General features: G+C 37.7%; 2 protein-coding genes and 1 long non-coding RNA gene across 3 annotated transcripts in view; 2 read left to right on the top strand and 1 right to left on the bottom strand.

Moving 5' to 3' along the window:
• LOC110048763 (RNA cytosine-C(5)-methyltransferase NSUN2-like) overlaps window positions 1-23,190 on the top strand; it is a 45,856-nt gene that overhangs the window by 12,100 nt on the left and 10,566 nt on the right. The window contains exons 5-14 of the mRNA XM_089298509.1: window positions 750-855; window positions 1,285-1,356; window positions 1,831-1,915; window positions 4,033-4,169; window positions 7,978-8,036; window positions 8,172-8,246; window positions 9,538-9,668; window positions 12,912-12,985; window positions 14,745-14,872; window positions 22,236-22,380. Of these exons, the coding sequence (XP_089154635.1) occupies window positions 750-855; window positions 1,285-1,356; window positions 1,831-1,915; window positions 4,033-4,169; window positions 7,978-8,036; window positions 8,172-8,246; window positions 9,538-9,668; window positions 12,912-12,985; window positions 14,745-14,872; window positions 22,236-22,380 (1,012 nt within the window). The remainder of the gene's footprint in view (window positions 1-749; window positions 856-1,284; window positions 1,357-1,830; window positions 1,916-4,032; window positions 4,170-7,977; window positions 8,037-8,171; window positions 8,247-9,537; window positions 9,669-12,911; window positions 12,986-14,744; window positions 14,873-22,235; window positions 22,381-23,190) is intronic.
• On the top strand, window positions 8,275-9,119 carry LOC149106035 (uncharacterized). The gene is made up of 2 exons (XR_016209951.1): window positions 8,275-8,591; window positions 8,627-9,119. It is a non-coding gene; the product is annotated as an uncharacterized LOC149106035 (long non-coding RNA).
• LOC110048743 (uncharacterized) lies at window positions 19,414-20,801 on the bottom strand. The gene has a single exon (XM_020754520.2). It carries the CDS (start codon window positions 20,628-20,630, stop codon window positions 19,722-19,724), a length of 909 nt encoding a protein of 302 aa, XP_020610179.2. The 5' UTR covers window positions 20,631-20,801; the 3' UTR covers window positions 19,414-19,721.

The following is a 23,190-nucleotide window of genomic DNA, read 5'->3' on the forward strand; positions in this document are numbered from 1 at the left end:
TGAAGCATGGTTGTACTGAATTTGCACTATGAGACATACTATAAATCCTTGAATTAGCGCCCCCCTCAAATAAGCGCCCCCTTCGAATGTGCCCCTCCTATTGGCCGAAATTTAAAATAAACGCTCCCCTCCAATAAGCGCTCCTCTCCCCTCCTCCCATTTTGTAGACGAGTAATGAGACAACAAAGGATCTAATACTACATGATGTAGTATTAGATTTGTACGTTGTTTCAGTTTGTGAACACATTAAGTGAGCACGTTGAACACGTTAAGAACTAACCGTGCTGCGATTTAAACTTTAGGATCAGCTTTTTGTGTGGATAAACAGCTTATGTTGTTGCTAACACGCAGATGATGTATTAAAAAAATGATCATGTTAGGCCACGATTTGGGAAAATTAAATAAGCGCCCCCCTCGAATAAGCACCCCCTGTCTTCTTCTAAATTTGAAATAAGCGCCCCGGATGCAAATTCAAGGATTTATGGTACACATAAAGTTTTGTTTCTAACAATGTTCTGTCTGTGAATGCTAACATGAAGTGGCGTCAGAGGTTAATAAGAAACCTTTTCTTAATCCAGGGATTCAGCATACACTGGTTGGTTGCTCTGCTACTCCCAGCACTAGATCATTTATTGCAGTTAAAATGTGCCATCTTTTTTTTTGATCACATAGTCAGTGCTCTTGACACATGTCACACATTTTGATAAAATGAACACTACTTATTAAACATAGTTGTTTTATCTCACCAGGTATCCTGATGAGTTAGCTTGGCAAATTAATGTTACTAAGAAATTTATCAGAAAATCTTCATGCATGGACAAGTTTCACAATTTTCTGGTTCAGGAAACAGAAACGGTAACATGTATTGAAAGAAACTTGAAAATTTCTGTTATTTCATGTGGATCTAGTTACTCAAGCTGAACCCTGTGAAGTTTGTGTCCATAAGCATAATTTTAGTTCACTGTGGGTTGTGCATGTACTTGTTGGTAATAAATGGAAATTCTTTTGACACATCGACTAGGGACATTCTACTAAAAGGGTATATAAACTAAGAGCATGTGTGAATCTGGGAAGGAAAGACAACTGTCTTCACATATATGCTTGGCTATCAATGGCCCGGGGGCCCTGGTGGAGGGTAAGTCTCCCATCAAGGACCATTTTTTCCACAATTCATATTCAGGTCATAAGTTAAGATTATTGTTATCCTGTCAAAAACTACTATGAGTCACACCTTTACTGCACAACTCATAGCTGTAATTTTTGTTGTTGTGTTTTTACTGACAGGGAAACATCAGTCGTCAAGAGGCTGTCAGTATGATTCCTCCTTTACTTTTAGATGTCAAACCAGGTCAAAAGGTCGGTGATTAAGGTGGCTCAAAACAGTTTCCAGCGCTTAGATTTTGATGGGTTGTTATAACTGCTCTTTTTCACTTGATGCTACAATCATGGTATCATAAAACTGCCCAATCATTCATGCACATGTTGTTATCATTTTTGTGACACAATAGGTTACCGTAGCAACGGCATGACCTCCTAAAAACACCATTAATTACAGCTTTAGGGGCTTTTAATTCAAAAACGGCATGTTGAAATTTTTTTATATTATCAACTTTTGATAAGCATTATAAGATGCAACTTTTGGCAAAGTTTAAAAAACTTCTGTAGGTAGGGTTCAAAACCAACCTAAATTTTTGAAAAACCCCACCTACAGAATTTTTTTAAACTTTGCCAATGACGTGACACTGTACAAGTCATGGAAATGGTTTTCAGATAATTCAGTTCTATGTGCAAACATGGGTAGTGGTAAATTTACAACTGTATTGTTTATAGATACTGGATGCTTGTGCTGCTCCTGGTTCCAAAACTGTTCAACTTATTGAACTTCTTCATGGCGAGGAATCATCAGGAATACCTGGTAACTTACTTTTGATTTACACATTGTATTCTGTGTCAAATGAACTACTAACAGTAAACCTTTATATCAAAATCACATTCACCAAGAGTTGGACACAACCATAAATCAACTTTAAAGTTCTTTTAAAGGGTGGTGTTTCTCTTCATGTGAAAAAGCAACAAAATGCAGTTCACAAGAGCTATATTCAGGACTACAGAAGATGTCAAATAATGAGATTGTTAGCTCTACTATCCTCTCCTTTTAAATTGAGAAGATTTCTTCTGTAAAGATCCTAACTTTTTGTTGCGTCCGACAGAATGCAGTTCTAATCGCATAATGCAGAAAAATTCAAGATCTATTAATCTGGGGCCACCAATTTGGTCCCCCCAAAAAATTCTAAAGAGGCAAATGACGTCATGTCCATGTTTTGAGTGCTGCGCAATATTGCGGACTTTGGAGTGACGAGGAAGCTTATTGTGGACTGTGGCGGATACTGAAGTTGTTTATTTAAAGTTCGAAGGCAGTGTTATTGGCATTTAAAAACCTTGAAGACATGTCTTCACGAAATGTGTGCAACTTTTCGAGGTAGCTTATTGAAGAGTGTAACAGATAAGTCGTTTATTTGAAGTTCGAAGTCAGTGTTAATGGCATTTAAAACCTTGCAGACATGTCTTAACGAAATGTGCACAACTTTTCGTGCCAACAGAAAGCTGTAGTTTGGCTGCATGTTGTGTACCCTCTTCTCTTCGACCAAAACCAACGCTGCTTCCTGCTGAATAAATCAAAGGGGGAAATGAGTTTATGTGCGCAAACTATGTAACATAAATGCAACAAAAGTATTTACATAGGAAAATAGTTCAACTCCCACAGGGTTGCTTTGGTACACCAACATGTCCTCCGTTTCATTGTTTCGGAAGTGAAAATGCCCTGTAGCTGTTACCCCAAAGCCAAGACGGTAAAAAATTTCTCTGCATATCTTGCATAAGAAAAATTGCTGTGACCAGAATCTTGGCGAGAGTCTTTGCATATTTACCGTCTTTCATTTTCCAGATTCTGGACTTTTATCTATTGAATGGTTTTGAATTTTATTTTTATCTATTTTGAATGGCACGACACTGAAAACCAGCAATAAAGCATGCACTAGGGACTGCAGACTGCGCACTGCAGACTACAGACTATGGACTGGGTATAAAACACAGACCTAGGTATAAAATGCGGACTAAGCATTCTGGACTGGGCATAAAACACGCGTGGACTCAGGTATAAAATGGGTCTGTGGACTAAATGCAGCCTCGTGACTGCAGTCCATGTTTTTTACTGACCGGTCCTAACTAGTATTACACAACACATGTATAAACAAGAACAAACCCTCTCGTATGCAGTTGCTTTGCGATCAATTCATTTGTTTTTGCCCCTGCTGAAGGGAGACCAATTTCACGCCTACCTAACAGCTCAGGCACAAAATGCTTTCCCTAGAATTTTTGTTTTTTTATCAATTCATTTGTTTTTGCCCCTGCTGAAGGGAGACCAATTTCACGCCTACCTAACAGCTCAGAAACAAAATGCTGTCCCTAGAATTTTTTTTTTTAATATACCAAGCCTGCTTTGCAATCAATTCATTTGTTTTCACCCCTGCTGAAGGGAGACCAATTTCACGCCTACCTAACAGCTCAGGCACAAAATGCTTTCCCTATAATTTTCCTTTTTTTAACATACCAAGCCTGCTTTGCGATCAATTCATTTGTTTTTGCCCCTGCTGAAGGGAGACCAATTTCATGCCTACCTAACAGCTCAGGCACAAAAATATGCTGTCCCTAGAATTTTTGGTTTTTTTTTTTAACATATCAAGCCTACCAAAACTCGAATGCACTCTTTAATCTACGATTACTACTAGTAGATACAAGTATAGTTCTTGGTATTAAGGTAGTTTTGAGCAGTTGCTATATTCTTGTTCAGAAGCAAATTGTATATTGGATTACTTGAATGGCTTTGAGAACCAGTATGAATACCATTTTCTAATACCCTGAAATTGTAACTGTTGATTAACTTATTGTACATGTTTGAGGTAAAGCTTCCTTGTCTTAGTTCATCCATTGTTTTTTTTTTGTTTCACGTCATTGTTTAAATATTCTTTTTAGATGGGCTTGTAGTAGCCAATGAACTTCAGAACAGAAGATGTTATATGCTGGTTCATCAAAGCAAAAGGCTTCACAGTCCTTGTTGTTTGATTACAAACCATGATGCTGCTCTCTTCCCTGCCATGTTTATAAAAGGAGTAAGTTGTCTTGTCTAGTGAATCAGAAATATATATTCATATTGAGTGAATTTTAGTTTGTTTCTTGGGTTTTTTTCCATTTCCTATGAGGGAATTTCATAGAAATCTGCTGTTCAGTTAAATCAAAATTTGATTTTCATTTTTAAGAGAATACCATGCTAACCAAGGGCCCCAACATAGAACATTCTGGAGACATTCACTATTCCATCACATTACATGGTATGATGTCTGCAGTATGTTTATGAAATTGATAAGTTTCCTACCCAGCAGTAGGTGAAGAAGAAGAGGGATGGAGAATTCTAATATCAAAGTGCTCCAGCAAAAGTACTTCGACTCAGCCTTCATGCGCTTTACTACCCAGCGCTACACAACCAACTGGCAATTGTTGGAGATTGGCAACATGATGGGCTGCGTCATCTCTCCACTCTTGTTCATCATGTGTATGGAGATGCTGTTACGGGGAGCCAAAGATGCAACTGAGGGGGAGATAGTGGATGGAGGCATAGTGCTACCACCAATGAAAGCGTTTATGGACGATGTTACAACTCTCACTGAATCCAGGACTGAGACAGAGCTCCTCCTTCAGTGCCTGAATGAGCTTTTTGCATGGTGCCGTATGAAAGCCAAGCCCAAGAAATGCCGCAGTCTCTCCATCGTGCCAGGACAAGTCAAAGAAATCCACTTCTCCATTGGTGGCGACCAGATTCCAACCGTTAAAGAGCAACCCGTAAAGAGTCTTGGCCGGTGGTGTAGCATCCCACTTACTGACCGCCATCGCGGTACCGAAATTGAGAAAACGGCAAAGGAAGGTTTAATAGCCATCAATGAGACAGATCTCCCTGGAAAGCTGAAGGCATGGATTTTCCAGCATGGCCTCCTTCCTCGTCTGCTTTGGCCACTACAGATTTACGAGGTAACACTCACTCATGTTGAGGCAATCCAACGGCACGTCAGCAAATGCCTCAGAAAATGGCTAGGGGTCCCTCCCAGCTTTACAACTGTCAGGCTGTACAGCCGCTCGGCAAAGGTACAGCTACCACTTTCTTCCATTGTGGATGAATTTAAGGCTGGCAAGGTGCATCTCCACATGATGCTCCGGGATTCGCCTGACCAAATATTCCGCGAGGTACAACCCGTGATGAAATCTGGCCGGAAATGGACTGCTGAACAGGCCATAGCTGAAGCAGAAGCCAGCCTTCGAACTAAGGACATCGTAGGTGCGGTGCAAGATAGTAGAGCTGGTCTGGGTAATAACGTACATCGCTGGTTCTCTGCGCAGGGTCCAAAAGGCCGTCGTGAGATGGTCATCAAGGAGGTACGCGCCATCGACAAAGAAAGAAGATCAGCTACAGCAGCTGGGTTCGCTAAACAGTGTGCTTGGTCGTGCTGGGAAGAGGCAGAACAGAGAAAACTCAGCTGGCCCACCCTTGCCCAGATGGAGCCACTGAGGATCAGCTTCCTACTGAGGTCTACGTACGACCTCCTTCCTATGCCTACAAACCTCAAACAGTGGGGTATTATCGACGACGACATTTGCCGCGCATGCAACCAAACGCGTGCCACTCTAGAGCATGTGTTAACGGCTTGCAATAAGTCACTTCAGAAGTACACCTGGAGGCACAACAAAGTGTTGCGGGTTATAGCCGAAGCCACACAGGACCAATGCGCCAGCACTAATAAGGCACCAGTTAAGGAGGTAACAAATCAAGGCATCAAGTTCCACAGGGAAGGTGAGCAGCCCCAACCAGCCACTGTGAAGAGAGCGAAACAGTCGAGGCTACTTAAGGGTGCCCAAGACTGGCAAATGCTGGCTGATCTATCTAAAGCCCTGCATTTTCCATGTCACATTGCCATCACAACTGTGCGCCCAGACATCGTAATCTGGTCTGACTCCCGTAAATGCGTACATCTGGTCGAACTAACTGTGCCTTGGGAAGGGAACTTTGACTTTGCTAACGAACGCAAGAGAACCCGTTACAAGCCTCTCCATGCTAGCTGTAAAGATCGTGGCTGGGCCTGCAGTGTTATACCCGTCGAAGTCGGTTGCCACGGCTTCATTCCAAGATCAACCAGGTCCTTCCTGTCAAACATCGGACTCCCAAAGAAAGCTCTCCGAGCAACAATCAAGGCTCTTCAAGAAGAAGCTGAGGCAGCATCCAACTGGATCTGGCAGTCATCGCGCAGTGCCTAAATCTGATCTTATTAAACTGCATCCAGTAAAGCTCTCTGCTGCCTGGACTCTCCTTGTGCATACACCACACGCTTGCGGCTATTACGCCTGACCAGGTATCACCCAGTGGCATCTGCCGCTGGTGGCACCAGGAACTGTAGTCCCATTGCTAGCTGCCAAAACTACCATAGTTCCTGGTCAACGGCTGACAAGGGTGATGCCTAGCAGTTGGCAGTTAAAGCCTCTGTATGAATTCCTTGTGAAATCCCCAGGGGAGGGGTACTGCCATATATGGGCTATATAGGTATGTGCCGCTGTGAAGGGTATGGTTTTCAAGCAGTTTACTCTAGGATAGGGTATATAAGTTAGAGCATTTGGGTCTAGAATAGGGTATTATTTTTCACGAAACTGACCAGTTGGTGGAAGATTTTATCTAGACTAAGGAAACCAGGAATTGCCACTCAAAAATATAAAAAAATGAAATCGGCAACTTTAAATTTTTGCTACGCATTCTCAACAGCATCGATAGATGACTATCATAAAACCCTACTGGATATAACTGTCAAAAGTCTGGATTCAGACAGAAATTGGTGGTTTTAATACTGATTACTCTAATATAGGGGAGCAAAATTCAGCTGAACTAGCTTTGGTATAGGCTAAGGGTTCCAGGGTCCCAGCCGCACATCCCCACCCAGAAATTCCTAAAGTAACCCCCACCCCCTGGGTGAAATCCTGCAAAAAGACATGAAATCCATATGATCATTCTTATTCATCCAGTCAGAACTGTATCTCAAGCTCAAGTTAACACTTCGAATGATTACATATCTGTAATAAGTTGTATTTTTCACTGACTGAGGTATGAAATAAGTGGAAAATGTTTTCTCACACACCGCTGGGGCCTGGGCTCCAGGGATTGTTTTTTGAGTCACGTGCTCAGTGTTGTTGGTCAGTTGTTTTTTTTTTGCTGTTCGCCATTGCTGTTGAATATTTCAGAGCCCCAGTTCTCACCCAACCCTTCGTTTGAGCTGATAACATACACTCTCAATAAGCTAGGTAGATATTCTTTATTAAGATTGTCAGCATAGAGTCTTACTAAGCTTACAGTCATGTATATCTGTTTTTTCATATTACTCTGTTTTTGCCTACATTTTGTATAATGTTAGGCTGACTTGGTTTGAGAAATAAAAGAGTCAGTTGGTGGCTGTCAGCTTGACAATGGCTCTCTGAGGTGTGTGAGAAATTGTTATGTCGCCATCAGGGTAAAGTTAATCCTATAGCTTATAAACACACACAGAGTGAAGTTTGACTTAAGGTGTCATTTCCAGACACATCTTGGGAAGCTATTTTGATCATAGACATTTTCTTTAATATACATGAAGCTCTACATGCAAATTCAATGTAATAATTTGCCATTATCTTATTGTTTCTCTTTTCTCTTCTCTTGGCATTTTTGTACTGTAACTTTGAATGTAAAAAATGGAATGAACAATTTTCCAGTCAAATACAATGCATGTACAAAATTGAGAAACATATGCCCCAGGTGAAGGTGTTGCCATTTGGATGTTGAACACAAAGTTACTTTTTTTACAATTCGTATTTAGTTGCAACAGCTTTGTGTGATATGTTTCTTTCAATTAGGAAGATGATAAGAAGATTCCTTTAATATTTGACAGAATCCTCTGTGATGTCCCATGTAGGTCAGTTGCGATAAATATCTTAAGTATTGGTTTATCTTGTTTTACCAAATGCAATGCTTTAACACAAGTAATGCAAATGTACTACTAACATTTTTTGATATCAATCATTGCACCTGGAATTGCTTTCTTTTGTAGTGGAGATGGTACCCTTAGAAAGAATCCAGTGATCTGGAGGAAGTGGAATCCACAGCTTGGCTTAAGTTTATTCAGGTTGTGTATTTTTTATATATGTCACACAAAGAAAACATGATAATGTGATGATTGACTGTATAGTGTGTTGCCTTTCTTGATCAAAGAATAATTTTGGTACATTCCCAGCTAATGCTAAAGTTATGACAGAGAAAACAGATGTTGAACAGATCTTGGATCACATGAACATATGGTGTGACCAGGCCCAGTAATGTCACTACTAACCATTTGGAATGCACTGTAACCCAAAGACTGACAGACAGACGGCCAGACAAAAATAGATGGAACAACATTTCTTCTTTGGTTTTGTTTTAAACAAGTGCAGCATTCTCTAACTTTTGTTTGTTTGTGTGGAGAACTGATCAGGTTGATGCTAATACATGTATTATCATGGCATGAAGACCCACTTTTATTTATTCAGACATTCTGTGTCAATTGATAACTAGATTGGATGCTGGCCTGGTGGTGGTGAGAATGACGCACACCTCTCTCCAATAGGGAGTTTAAGAAACCAGGATGTGACACTGACAACAATGTCATTTAAAAACTGATTTTATATTTTACCTATGAATCTTGGGATACACTAAAGTCATTTTCCCTTGTTTCTCAGTGTCAAAACTACCACAAACCTGAATCTGGGACAGGGCAAAGCATTTGAAATAAAAATAAAAAAATTAGCGGCCATGGTTCACATTCTCCAGACAATGCAGATTTGGTTATAATTCTATATTTTTTTTACCCTAATATGTAATGTGTGTGATTTTTCCTCCTTTCAGGTCTTACTCATTATGTAAAGAGCCCAGTTGAGCTGGTTTCTACTTTTAGTTTGCTGTTTAAGGTGATTTCCACAGAACATTCAAGCAATAATGGCAAAAATTTACCTAAAAAACAAAACTTTACCAAAAAAACCTCATAGCATGGTAATATTTTGAATACAGTTGAAAAGAACTTATTGAGACTTAAGCTCTCAAGCTGACTGTGCGAGGGGAAATTGAATTTGAAGTTATCCATATCTCAATTAAAACAGACATTTCGCATTAGTTAAAAACACAATATCACAAGCTTTAAGCATTCTTACGAGGTTTGACATTAACTTTCCTCAAGAATGCTTGAGAATTTAAGTGCGGGGTCACTTAGAGAAATGAACTAAAGTGAGTTGTTTTAAATAGTATTCCAAAAGTTACCGTGCTGTGAGTAGATTTTTAGTAAATAATTTTTGCACTTATTGCTTGAACTATGAGCGGAATCCATCTTAATTATTTTTAATGAACTAAGCAGGTTTGTATTTTCAGCTATTTCGTTTTCTTTTCAGGATCCAGTTGCGCATTTTAGCACGTGCAGTAGAAATGTTAGCCACTGGAGGTCGCATAGTCTATTCCACTTGTACTCTTAATCCAGTAGAAGATGAGGCAGTCATTTGTACTTTACTTCAGAAAGCTGAAGGTATAATGTGAACTCAATTACTGTTACATGAAAGAATGTCTTAGTATACTTGTCCAGGTTTCCTTGCTAGTTGTAAAACAAGTGAGACTATTGGTAACAGAAGTGTCTTGTCAGATAGCTGCTGAAAAATTCACTCAGTCATTAATTAGTCACATGATGTCTGATAAATTATCTGTTAGTTTGTCAGTTAGTTTACTATGTTAAAGAGTCCATGTTAATTATAATTTTAAAACATAGTATGTGAAAATAAGGAACTTAGTGTGGCATAAACATCAGCTATCAATTTTCTGAAGTTTAAAAAAGCCTGCTGTAACTGGCTGTGACAAGTGTTGGCCTTTGTTTCACTTCTGACATCATCAGCTTTGACCAAAATTAGTATCAGTTATCAGGGTTGTTATTAGAAGCCGGGACCTGGGTACCGGCACCTGTCTACTTTGAAAGGAGTACCTGGCTTAGAAAGTTAAAAAAAATACACGTCAGCCTCAAATAAAAATTAACTGTTCTTTGTGAGTTGAATATTACCTTTGAAAACCCTTTTTTGTCAATTACCTTGCATCCTTTTCTTTTGCGAGAAAAGTGCCTTTTGGCAGTTGCACTTTGCGTTCATCAGGTCTTTCTCCTGTGAAGTGCCTTTGCTGTTACACAACTCTTGCAAGTGACATGCCGCATGTTTGTAAGCACGTGCATTCTCACAATTCTGTGCATTAAAACGGTCAAATTCAACATGGCGAGCAAACGCAGATCTCAAGGCATCCTGGATAAATTTTTTCAGTTCTGTCCAAAAGGTCAAAAGGTTTGTTTTTAGTAATTTAATACATTTGAAGTTTTACATGCCAGTATATCAGTAACAGTAGCTTACATAAGCACTATTTTTCATTAATTATTTGATCACAGCACATTAAATTGAACCTGAACGTGAAATTTACACATAACACAATTGCTTTATTTGAATAGCCTATAAAGAGCTAAATGTTTCTCAACACAGGCTTAAAAATCATTTTTCTGTCTGCTGAATAGGCAAACATAAATTCAGGACTTATGGGCTGTGCTAAAACTAAAAGCGCCAGAGAATAAAACCAAAATGGAATGCGTAACGCATTACTTTTAGCGAGTGATTGCTTTATGTCTAGCACTGTTTAATTCTAGTAGAATTGTGTAAATGAGGACTAATGACAAAATGAGAATTTCCCTCTCAGAATCAAGGAAAATGCATTCCTGGGAGTTCTCTTTTTCAAAATTTTCACCCAGACCCCACCTAGGTACTTGGGCCTTTGGCCCTCAACTAATTCAGGTACCTGCCTACTTTATACCAGATGCCCTTCTACAGTAGAACCTCGATTATCCGGACTCATTGGGACTAGACGAAATGGTCCGGATAATCGAGGGTCCAGATAATTGAAAATATGAATATCAATGAAGAACAAAACTGTTTAAATAAAGGAACATTTAATCATGAAACAACACTTTTACAAATCGTTTGGAAAACAATATGGTCTACTGTATATCTTGAACCACTCAACTCTGAGCTAATCAGAACTCATCCGAGTGTTCTTCATTAGTTATGACACATGTGAGTGCTGCTTTTGCTCTTTAAAAGCAAAACAAACTCTCTTTTGACTGTACTTTTCAATGCTATAGTGTTAAAAAGAATATTGCTATGGATCTTGATCATGACTAATAAACATTCATGACAAAATTAGGACTAGAGAAAAAGTCCAGATGATCTAGAAATCCGGATAATTGAGGTACAGATAATTGAGGTTCGACTGTACTTGAAAAATTAATGAAAATCCTGAGTTACACTTAAGTTCTGTAGGAGAAAAAGATATTTCCAATTATACCCAGATCCAAGTTATTGGGTCAATGCATTAGCTTGATATAGTCATCAAATTAATTTTAATGTTGAGTTTAGATAGGAGTCCATCCATTTCACAAGAACAATCATGTTTAAATCTCCAATTCTCATCACTGAATGATGAGAGAACTAAACGTGTGTAATGTTGAACAACACAGAGTGATAAGTTTGTTCCCAGGCCCCTATTCTATTTTAGTACCTAAAAAACTAACATCAAATTTCGTGCTAATCCTGGGTTAGCTTAATCGGCCTTTGAACAACCCAGCCCAGGCTATAAGGTATTCCACAGGGTTGAACCTCTGTACGTTACAGAATGTTGCAAGAACTGAAGTGCAGAAATATCAAGGAATCGCTCTATGAATAAGAATAATTTTGTAATGGACAGCTGTTAGTAATTTTATCTCTCGTACGATTTCTTATAATTGCTCTGTCTGTAAGATGTTGTGATCAGATATATCCATTAGCTTTTATCTAGTGCTAGATCAGATATATCCATTAGCTTTTATCTAGTGCAAGAAACACTAGACAGAGTAATGACTTAAACATTCCACGTTGCCGACTGGCTACCGGACAAAGATCATTTGCATATCGCGGAGCAAAAATCTGGAATGAGCTGAGTGATGATTTGAAAAGTTTACCCTCTGTGAAAGCTTTTAAGGGACACTTGATCAAACATATTTTAAATGTTAATAATGTAAATAATATTCAATTTTAGACTTTGTAAATTTTTAAATCTTTAATACTGTAATTAATTTTAGACTCCTTTCCCATTTTGTTTATTCATTTTAATTGACATATTTTTATCTTTTTTATTCCTTTTGTAACTGAAAAGCCCCTTTGGGGAGTTGCAAATAAAGTATGTATGTATGTTTGTATGTATGTGCATTTTTAGACTTTCCCAGACCTGATACAGAGCATGTAATATCATTATAGTGTAAATAATACTTCATTAGGAAAATTAATATGTGATTTTAGTCAATATTAAATGGAAAATCTGTGCAGCAATATATATGAATTATATTCTTTTAATATTTATCAACTGCATAGTGATTAATGTCGGTGGTATTTTCTACCCTTTGAACAGCCCATTTCTCAAAAGTCCTGGTAGTTGTCAGTCCTGAAAAGCTGTTTTTGTTTGCCATTTTTACATTCAAGATTGAGATATTAATAGTTTTAAGGTTAAAACAGTAAAAATATTAGGAAAGAAAACAGAATTTTGGGCGTAAGCCCACATTACTATCCTTAGATGTAGATCCTAAAATATGGCTTTAGGTCTGTAGAGCTCTATTTGACCTTAGTGTTCAACAAAATGTGCTGACTTTTGTATATGGTCCTGTATAATTGAGGATTAAAGATCGAGATTGAGGATATATTGTTGTGTGTTTTAGGTGCAGTAGAACTTGTTGATATCTCATCACATCTTCCAAACTTGAAGAGATCCCCAGGCTTAAAGACTTGGAAGGTAATTAATAAAATCTTTTTGCACCTGTGGACCTGTTGTGACCAGCAGGCACCCTTGCCCTATACAGTATAGATTATTCTTCAGGGGAATGAACTATGAATTACAGCAGCTGGTTTGGGTATAGTGGCATAATTTCAACTACAAACCAAAGACACATTGAGCTATTTCGTGTTAGTGACAGTTCTTACTTCTCTAGTGCACATCCCTGGCCGTAAGAAAAAAAGCCATAAAACGGCCATAATTTGTTCACCAATGATTGGGCATTTGTTTGGTAGCACAGCTCCTGGTCGTGAGCAGAGGCCCGTTGCTTAGAAAATTTGGTAACTCATCACACTAAAAGATTTTGGTTGTCATGTGATTGTCCATCTATCCGTCTGTATGCCACTTCATGTAAATCAATGTAAAATGTCACTCTGCAACAACCTCATTCATGGGGTTTTTCCCTGAAAGATCGGGAGGGCGGGTTTACAGCGTACATCTGTGATATTGAGCATCCATGTTATGTTCAATTGACACCTGTCAAAACAAGGTATCCACTGACCAGTAACATGTGACCATCAGGCTCATGTTTTTAGAGCCCATTGTGGTCCTGTGTTTTTTTTGAAGTTGGCTACTGCCCATGTACAAGTTTTTGATTGGATCACAGGCTCAAGATAATTGTTAACTTATTGTAATCAGGAACTCTGCTTTTGGGCTTGGCTAAATCTATATATTGCCAGTTAATATGGCATCAACTTAAAGAGAGTGATAGTATTGAGTCATCAAAGAAGAAGTTCTGATAAATGCTGGAAACCATTGTGAGCAGCAGTTGGTCAAGTGACCAATAATTTCTTAACTTTTGCTACAACTATGTGAATTTCAGACTGAACTGGAAAGAACATGTTCTAAATAGTCAGAACACCAATTTCCAGACCAATGCAGTGCGAGGTTGAGATTCAACAAGAATTTGAATATTGTAAAAATAAGAAGGTTTAGTATTGTAGCGAGGAAGCTTTGCCCTCCAGAAACATTTCCCATTGTTAATCATGGTGAGAGGAAGTGGAAAACAACTGCAGCATGACTGGCAAAGCATCGTCTTCCCATACAAATCCTTTTAATTTCTAAGGCCCATAGGAATTCCCTCTTATACGATATAAACCTGAAAATTTGCATGTAAGCTTATTTGTAAATTTATTTCTGATAACATTATGCATTTCCAGTGAATAAATCATTAAATTCTTGAAAACCACGTCACATGACCAGCTGTTGCAAATGGCCTATTGTAGTATTGTAACCTGAAGAGGAAGGGTAGTATTGATCAGTCAAAGTAAAAGTGCTGAAAAAATCCTGGAAACTGTTGTTAATCACCTTAAGTCAAATGCTTGTATTAAGGAGTGATATCAGTAGGATGTGAGCCCACCACCTAAGGTTAGATCGACATTGATCTTCTAAGTCAACTGAGCTGCAAGACAAGCTGTAAATTAGGGAATTGATTCTTCGGTTATTAATAACTTGTAAAATTCCTTCTGAACATTATTAATAGCCCTTGAAATGAATTCCAACCCCTTAAGGCAAAGGAACATTCTTTTGACCTTGATGGGGTCAGTCTCACTCTACTGACTTTAACACTATAAGATCAGAAAAAAAGTCTGCTGTACTATGGGGGGCTTTGGCTATAACATACCAGTTATTGGCAAATTAGCTTACCAAGAGTGAGCTCCATGTAAATAAATTTTTGCATATTTGTTAAAAATAATAATATTAATGTTTGGTTTTGCAGGTAATGACAAGAGATATGAAAATTGTTGATAATTGTGATCCTGGGACTGAATACTTTTCAAAAAACTTCAAACCAGAAATGCTGGCTCCACCAGAAGAGGTTGTGAACAGATTACATGTAGAAAGATGGTATGCATAACTTAATGATTAGATATATGTAGTTTAAAATGTATTTTGAGGTCAGAATGATTTTAACCTAAATTAATTTGTTTTCAACCTAGGTTAAATTTTTCAAACTAGTTTTTGGGGTCTCCTTAAAACATACACATGCGCCCACCCCCTCTGTTTTAACAATTTGATATGCAGTGAAGGAATCAAAGTTGAAATGTGAAATGTGACAAGTATGACAAACAAACATAATGAATTAATCTACTTGTTGACTGCATTCAAAAATAACTTTTTGATTATTGGCATGTATACTGGTAACTGAGATAATAATAATTATTGTACAAACAAGATATAACATAAATAAAATTAAGTCGTTAAATTATTAAATTATTTGTATAGCTTCAATATCAGACCTTTTCTCCTGATATTTGGTGAAAAGTATTGATTTCCTATATGAATGGTATTAAAGCTATCATTTTTGTTTTTGGATTGAATCATTTATAGCCAAGAGATTCGCAATTATGTGATGTGATACATTCTCTGTAATGGCATTTCCATACATGCTCTGTAATTAAGCAATTACTTTTTGTGAGCTTGAGTATTAAAGCTGTAGATCTGAAATGTAGCAGACATCATCATGATCTTTGCATCATTGACTTTAAATCTGTCCATTTAGTTTTTGGATTTAATTTTTTAGCTGAGTAATTTGCAATTATGTGAACAGGCCCATACGTTCTCTGTAATACTGTTCCCATACAAACTCTGTAATTTAACAAATACCTTTTTCTAGCTGGAGTATTGAAGCTATGAACTGATCTGTAATTTAACAAACATCATCCCTGCATCATTGACTTTAAAACTGTCTTTTTTTGTTTTTGGATTGAATTGTTTATAGCTGAGCAATTTGCAGTTTTGCAAAGCATCTCTATGTACAATTATAAAATATTTAAGACAGTACGTGCATTCTCATTGTTCAATAGGTTTGTTTAGATGAAAATATGCAAACAGGGTTCATACGGGTCCTGGAAAACCTGAAAAGTCCTGGAATTTTATTGTGGCATTTTCCAGGACTGGAAAGTCCTGGAAAAGGGCTACTGGTCCTGGAAAGTTCTGGGAATCTGTTAAACTCAAGTAAAAAAACATGAAATGCATGGCTGACAGTAAAGAGAATTAACATTAAGATAATGGGAGTGAAAGGGTTAATGTGAATTTCAGAGTCCTGGAAAAATCAATCTGAGTCCTTGAAAAGTCCTGGAAAAGTCCTGGAAATTTGTTTCTGAAAAAGGTACAAACCCTGTGCAAACATGGTTGTGACGTCACAATTTGAAACCATTTCAAAGCTGTTGCAGGACTCTTGATATAATCTAACTCTCAAGTACAAATATTAAGGAATTCAAATGAAGAAAACTTTTCCAGGTTTTGATTTGGCTCTGAGCCCGCGGAAAAAAAGCAAAAGAAAGAAGAACCTCACGCTTTGCATGCCTCAGTGTTAGTGAGCTAGATGACCTCGTTAGCTCTGGAGATATTTCAGTTTGAAAAATGTGTAACATATTCAAATGAGATGACTGATGACGTCATACACTCAACCCAATATTATATCAAGTATATAAATAGAGCCATCTCGATCAATTTGCAACAGAAACCATTGAAACTTGGTAGGCTAATAGTCCTATAAAAAATGCTGTTCCCATGGCAACTCATTCTTTTCCAGTCCCGACCCACTTGATTTCAATATGTTAGTGATTTTCAGCTCGAAAACATTAAATGAGGCCACAAACTCCAGCTAACATATTTATATGCCGGCTGGATCATGCAGATGAGGTACCTTTAGCAAATATCAAAATGGAACACCAAAGGTGGCCAGAAAGGGCTTTAATATTGGAAAGGTCTGTAACCCAGTATGTTGCCATGGTAACAAAACTGTTCAGCTCGTATTGTGGAGCACATTTAGTAGAATCTCACTGCAAAGAATCAATTTCATTTTTCAAAAAAAAAAAGAATCAAGCATTTCTGATACAAATTGGCTGAGATATCTTCATCATATTGATCAAAATTTGGTAGTGTATGACATCGTCACTTGGCTAATTTGCATATTTATGTTAAAATCTCTGGAACAAAAAGAGATGTTTGAAAATAATAAACAGCATTTTTCTTCTCATACAAACTACTTGTTTATGTTTTAAAGTGGCCTAGATAGGAAAGATGCGATTTTCGTCATAGTAGCACATTAAAGTCTATTGTAAATAATAATTTGCATCATGTTTTTGTACCATGCTACTATAGGCTATAGCTCAGTTGTTAAGGTTACAGTATACCTTCAGGGGTGTCTTGTGTGCAAGGGACGTGGCACGTGCAGTTTAAGATGTAGGTACCTTAACCTCCATATCAAATTAAAGCTTATAGAGCTGGCTATCAAACTATACCAAGAATTTTGAAATAAAATGAATTGTCCAATTTTTCACAACCACTAAATGCGAGTGCCCGAATCACCTTTCGAAAGCTACAAGTCAAAGCGAACTTTGTTTTTTGCCAATTTAAATTTTTCTTCTGTTTCAGGGCCCAATGCGCTTAAAAAATATGTCTGCGTTTTGGCATATTCAATTGCAGTAAAAAGTTACAGAACATTTTCGATATAGGATTGAAAAAATGTGAAGTGATCGTGCAAAAATCGCTCTCGAAGAAAAAGTATTTCGAAATTAATAATTTGCAGACACCTTTTTGTAGTTTATATGTTAAACTAGCTACTGTCCAAATCTGAGGGCAATTGAACAAATTCCCTTTGAGTTATAACTCTTTAAAGTGTCTACTTCAAGTGAAAAATTTATTCGAGAAAACAGCGCTAAGAAAATCTTCTGCTTTGCAAACAAACTCCGCCCACAAATGCCTTCAACTGGGTTCTCAGAGCCAATCAGTGCAGGGAAAGTTTACTACCATTAACCTCCTGGTGAAATTTATGCACGAATCTCCAAAAAACCCTTGTGTTTTGTAATGTGCTCAAGGCGCTGAAGGCGGAGAGATAATTTTTCTGTAGCTGGGTTTTTCTTGAAGCTTCTCTAGCAAAATGGGGAAGACTAAAAAGGATACAAACGCTGGAGTGGCTGGGCAAAGAAAACAAACAAAAGAAAGAAAGTGTGGCGCAGCAACTGTGTGTGGTCAACTGCGCATGGATAATATTTCAAATGGTCTCAATGAGTGCGATGATTCATCGATATCAGACCCATCAGAAGAGTCTCTGTCAACATCCCTGTTATTGCTGTCAAGTTCCGAAATTTTTACAGAACCTTTCTTTTCTCTTACCACAAATTTTTTTCCCGCCTTATACAATAGCTATAGCTTCATCCGTGTGGTGAAATTCGTTCTTTGCTGTTTTTGCTTTTTCGAACTGGTCCATGTTTTTAATGTGATCTATGTTTACTTATAACTTAACAGAGTTACACCTAATACCAAAAATGTTAACAACAATGCTGATCAACTGAGCAGTCAATTTGTGACATCCATACTGCGAAAATAGTCTCGGTTGATTGCATACACGCCATAGGGCTGTCAATCAAGAGGTGAACTTTTACTTCCAGCGAAAAGGTAAAACCGCCATTTCTCCGCCAATATTTAGCCTTTATCAAAATTTTTTTTCAGAAATTACAGAAATTTCGTGAGCAGAAAGGATGCACAGTAACATGAACATCCTTAAGTGTCAAATGTATTTAGCACTGTTGCGTTAATTGGGGACACTGTAAGTAAAAAAGAAACAAATATTTCAAATACAATGTAAAACAATTAAGAATACCAACTGGTCGTAGGCTGACCAGTTGGCTATTTACACAACACAGTTAAGGAGTTGAACTCGGGACTACCAGAAACACATCGATATAGTGGTAGGGTGGAGGATTTGAACCAGGGACTCCAGATTTCAAATCCAGCACCCTAAACCACTTGGCCACGCCCCATCCATGAACAGATAACTGTGCAAATATATGTTACAGCAAATTGTAAGAGTAAACTTGGTGGTAGGTATGTACATTGCTGAAATGTTTGCATTTAACAACCCAATGATCTAACAGTAGAAAAGAGTTCAACTAGTGATTGGTACTGTATATCGCCCATCTTACAGCAGTGTCAATGAATGCAATGAAATTAACAGAGAAAACAAACTTTTTAATTTTGTTAAAATGGTCAGATTTCGTGATAGTACATCAAACGAAGAACAAATTCCATGTGAAGTTGCCCCAAGTGGGGGGGGGGGGGGGTACTTCCTTGTGAAAAGGCCAGGGATGGTCTTGTCTCATTTAGAGGTGCAAATCACAGATTTTGGACTCACTTAGGATGTTCAGGACAAAATGCCACTATTTTTATCTGTCATGGGGTTGCACTCAAATTAATGAGAAACAAATGCTGTCTTTCATTTAGGGGTCAAATAATGCTTTTGCTATGCCCAGGTTGGTCTCTTAGGGGTTTTATTCAAAGTTCCCAATAAGCAGTCTCCCCAGGGGGAGAGTTCCCAAGGGCTAATAATTTTTCCCCAGCCATAGTTTTTTTTTTATTTATGTGAATGACATCTACAGATGTTCAGATTCATTATCTTTTATTCCTTTTACACATAACACATATTTTTTCCTCTCACGTAAACTTGAAAACCCGCCATGAATAAACACTGCGCCTGAAGTCATATTATCTTAGAGAACACAAGAAAAAAGCCACGAGGATGACCTGTAAAATAGTCAAGACTTCACCTGATAACTAAATTTACATTATGCATCCCAAAAAATATATACGTACTTGTGTATAAACAAATTGTTAATGGAGAAACACACAGACTAGTAATTATTCACTCCAGACTTACAAATATTAACACTTGATGTTCTTCAAGAATGTGTCATTTTTGAATGAACAGGACGCTTGTTTCATCAGGATCCTTGCATTGCAGTACACGGGTGCCGTATTCCGGGTATTTTTGGCTTACGTCTTGCACATTAAGGTTTATTTTTAGCCCTTCAAAACGTTTTGCATCGACTGTGAACGCAAGCGCGCTAAATCCGCTTTCTTGGTCCAAATCTGCAGAGGTGTATTTACGATCTTCCTGCGGCCAATGTTGCAGCTCAAGTGTTGTGTACGGTCTTCTCCAGAGCCACTCCCGAATTTCCACCGCATTCAAGTCATCTGAAGGTGGCTTCTCGTCTGTACAAGCCAAAAAGTATAGGTCAAACATGTCTGGAATGGTCTGTCGTGAAAGAAGCTTCATACCCAGTGCAGACTGGTAAAACCTGAGGGATTTTTCAATGTTCGAGACCCGAAGAGTGATTTGCCCCAGATGTGTTTGCTGACCAAGTGCCAGGTTTGGTTGCAGTGAGCTTTGTATTCGCTCCGAGCGGAAGTTGGACTGGAAATCGTGCTGTAATAATTCTATGGAGTAACCAAATGGATCCTTCAAGTGACACATGTAACCAATGTCACGGAACTGCTTCGGTGAAGTAACATCTACACCTTGCCTCACAAGCTGTGAACGAGCGGTGTCCACATCGATCAAAGACAATCCTATTTTCCAGTAAACGTCCGAGGATGGCTGATGTAGGTAAGACTTGGGCGGATTAGCTTGGTGTATGTCAGACCGAAACTCTACAAATGAAGAGCTCGGCATATTTTCATAACCGAGCCAATGTATTAGCTCTGTATCGTTGTGCATTGTTTTCAGAACATTCATTCCCAGTCGTTGACAGTACCAATCGATAAGGACTTTAGTGGCCGAAGTATCGACATGGAGTCGTGGAAATGACAGCTTCATCATTTTGTGCTTCAGTGATCCGTCAAGAAAACTCTATTATTGCAATGAAGGGCGTCCTCAAAGGGTATGAAACGCTTCTCGTCACGCAACGCTACGCACAGATGGTCACGTGACGTTTGGAAAAATTAGGAATGGGATTATGGAAAATCAAGGATAACGGATCGAGAAACCTGGAATTACATGAATCAAATAGAAGAGTAAAATAGGGAGAAACTAAAAATAAGAATATATATTTAAAGCAATTTATGATTAATTTTATCTCTTAATTTCATGAGGGTGATCAAATAAGTTGTTTTAGTTATTCATAAATTGGTCTTATTTTTTCCTTGGAAATTATATTTGCTATATTTTTTTGTGGATCAGTAATTTTCTGTTAATATTACCATTCCTAGAGTGTTATTCTTCAATCACTTAATATAATAAATGAGAACAATAACTGTACAAAATCATACAAAATGTATCAAATATAAGTGTACAACAGGTAGACAATAATTATTTTACGACATATATTCATGAACGGCTTAGTGTACACTGTTCTTTGGAGACGAGAGACAAAAGGATCTGTTGCGTTACATTCAATTATTACACATAATGTAAACAGTGACGACCCAGTGGGGGCCTAGAACATCATTCTCCATGAACTGTGCTCTAAGCATTTTCTTTGAAGCTTTATTAAAATAAACAAGAAATAATTTAATTTTTTGTGAACTATCCTCTTTTATTTTTATTCATTTTTTATTTATTTATTTATTTATTTATTTATTTTAATGGTACCTAATTGCTAATGCACCACAACAGATTTTTGTAATTGACTGTTGCAGAAAACTTTCTATAATGTTTATTCTTGTGAATGTTTTATGTATTGTCAGTATTGCTTGACACAGCTATCCATGCACACTTTTTAGACACTGGTAAATTTTAATAGTCCTGTGCAGTCATAACTCCTGTAGACTGATTAGTGCTTTTCAATTTTTACTTCTCATTGTTGCTGAGGGTGATCAGTACACTTTCCATCAAATCTGTTAACTACGTTTAAGAAAGAACCAGTGAATAAAATACAGGCTGATGAATTCTTAAGACAGTTCAGGCATAACAAAATACAAAATTTCTTGCCCTTTTAAAAAGGGTCAAGCAGCAGAAACAAGGAACAAGCTATTATAAACTGCAATATTATTTTGGCAAAGACCTTTTTGTTTTATATCTGACCTCATGGCATGACTTGGTATCTTGTGGTACTTGTGAAGCTGATTGGTGGCTCTGACCATGACCAGCAACAGTGCATACACACACAAATTCCCATGTAGCTGTGTGGGCTGATCCCTGATATATTCATCTGTGCACATGAATAAGAACGCATTAAATTTTTCTCGACAAATGTAGTATGGATCAATCACTTGTGCTAGACTGAAGAGTATTCCTGTTACCACAGCTCTCTGGGTAGGGTAAGCCTAAGAGAACACCAACCTTTCGTGAACATATGTGGAAATATGTGTTATATTGTCTCTTGGTTTTGTTATAGTTGGGTTAATTAAACATTAAATTTGTAAAAGTGTTGGGTTTGATCAGGTCAATGATTTGAACTCACAGAGATGACTGTTTACTCTGCAGTATGAGAATATATCCCCATCAGCAGGATACTGGTGGATTTTTTATTGCTGTTCTTGAAAAGAAGTGTCCAGCACCTTGGGAAAATGGGAAAAGATGCAGTGATAACCCAAGACTCTTGCCATGGGAAAGTGTTTCAGACTTGCAGGTAGGATACTGATGTCGTTATATGGTAATGACTGCTGTTGCAAAAATTATGAAAAGAAGAACATTTATTGACATAAATATTGAGGTCTTCAGTTATGAAATTTTGTGGTTTAATAGTTACTTATTTCATAGTAGTTACTCTTTGTTTATAAAATATTCAAACAGTTAACCTTTGTGACAGGTATTCTCCCACAAAGAAACAATTGGAGAGAACATGTGTTTGTTACCGTTGATAAACGTATTCAAGGCCACATGATTTTTTCTTGAATGTTTTGAAATATTGATTGGTTCATTTATTGTTTGCACTTTATTAATAACTCACAATCAGCATGTTGTATTCTATCAGTCATGCTGACAAAATCCCTCTAGAGGTGGCTATAATAGCAATCACAATGACAATTTATTACACTCTGTGACTGAAATTTAGATTTAAAATTTTGGCATTTAAAAGCTTGTGAGATCAACAAATTTATTAGCGACAAAGTTATTCCGTGAGTAGTCTTTTTTTTTTAAACTTTAAAGGTCATAACTGTTGTCGCACAGAAAGATCATTCAAGTTCCTTTATTGTCTCTGCTTGTCTCTGCTTGCTAGATGTTGTGATACTGAAATGGTTTTAACACATGGATAATTTTTGTAAAGATTGTGATTATCAACTGCAACACACAGGTGCTCTCTCAGATGTTTTCTTTTAAACAGGCTATCAAACAGTCTTCCTGTACATCAGCAAGATATGTTTTGAGGCCCTGTTAGGGGGGGGACCCATGTCCCCTGTCTGAATTTCGCAAGCGGCTATGTCAGTATTTTGCAAGG

This window comes from Orbicella faveolata, unplaced genomic scaffold, assembly GCF_042242905.1.
Source record: "Orbicella faveolata isolate gen_17 unplaced genomic scaffold, um_ofav_v1 contig_3, whole genome shotgun sequence".
Taxonomy (NCBI): domain Eukaryota; kingdom Metazoa; phylum Cnidaria; class Anthozoa; order Scleractinia; family Merulinidae; genus Orbicella; species Orbicella faveolata.

Coding starts and splice junctions, on each gene's coding strand:
- LOC110048743 (XM_020754520.2), bottom strand. CDS start 20,630: ATGATGAAGCTGTCATTTCCACGACTCCATGTCGATACTTCGGCCACT.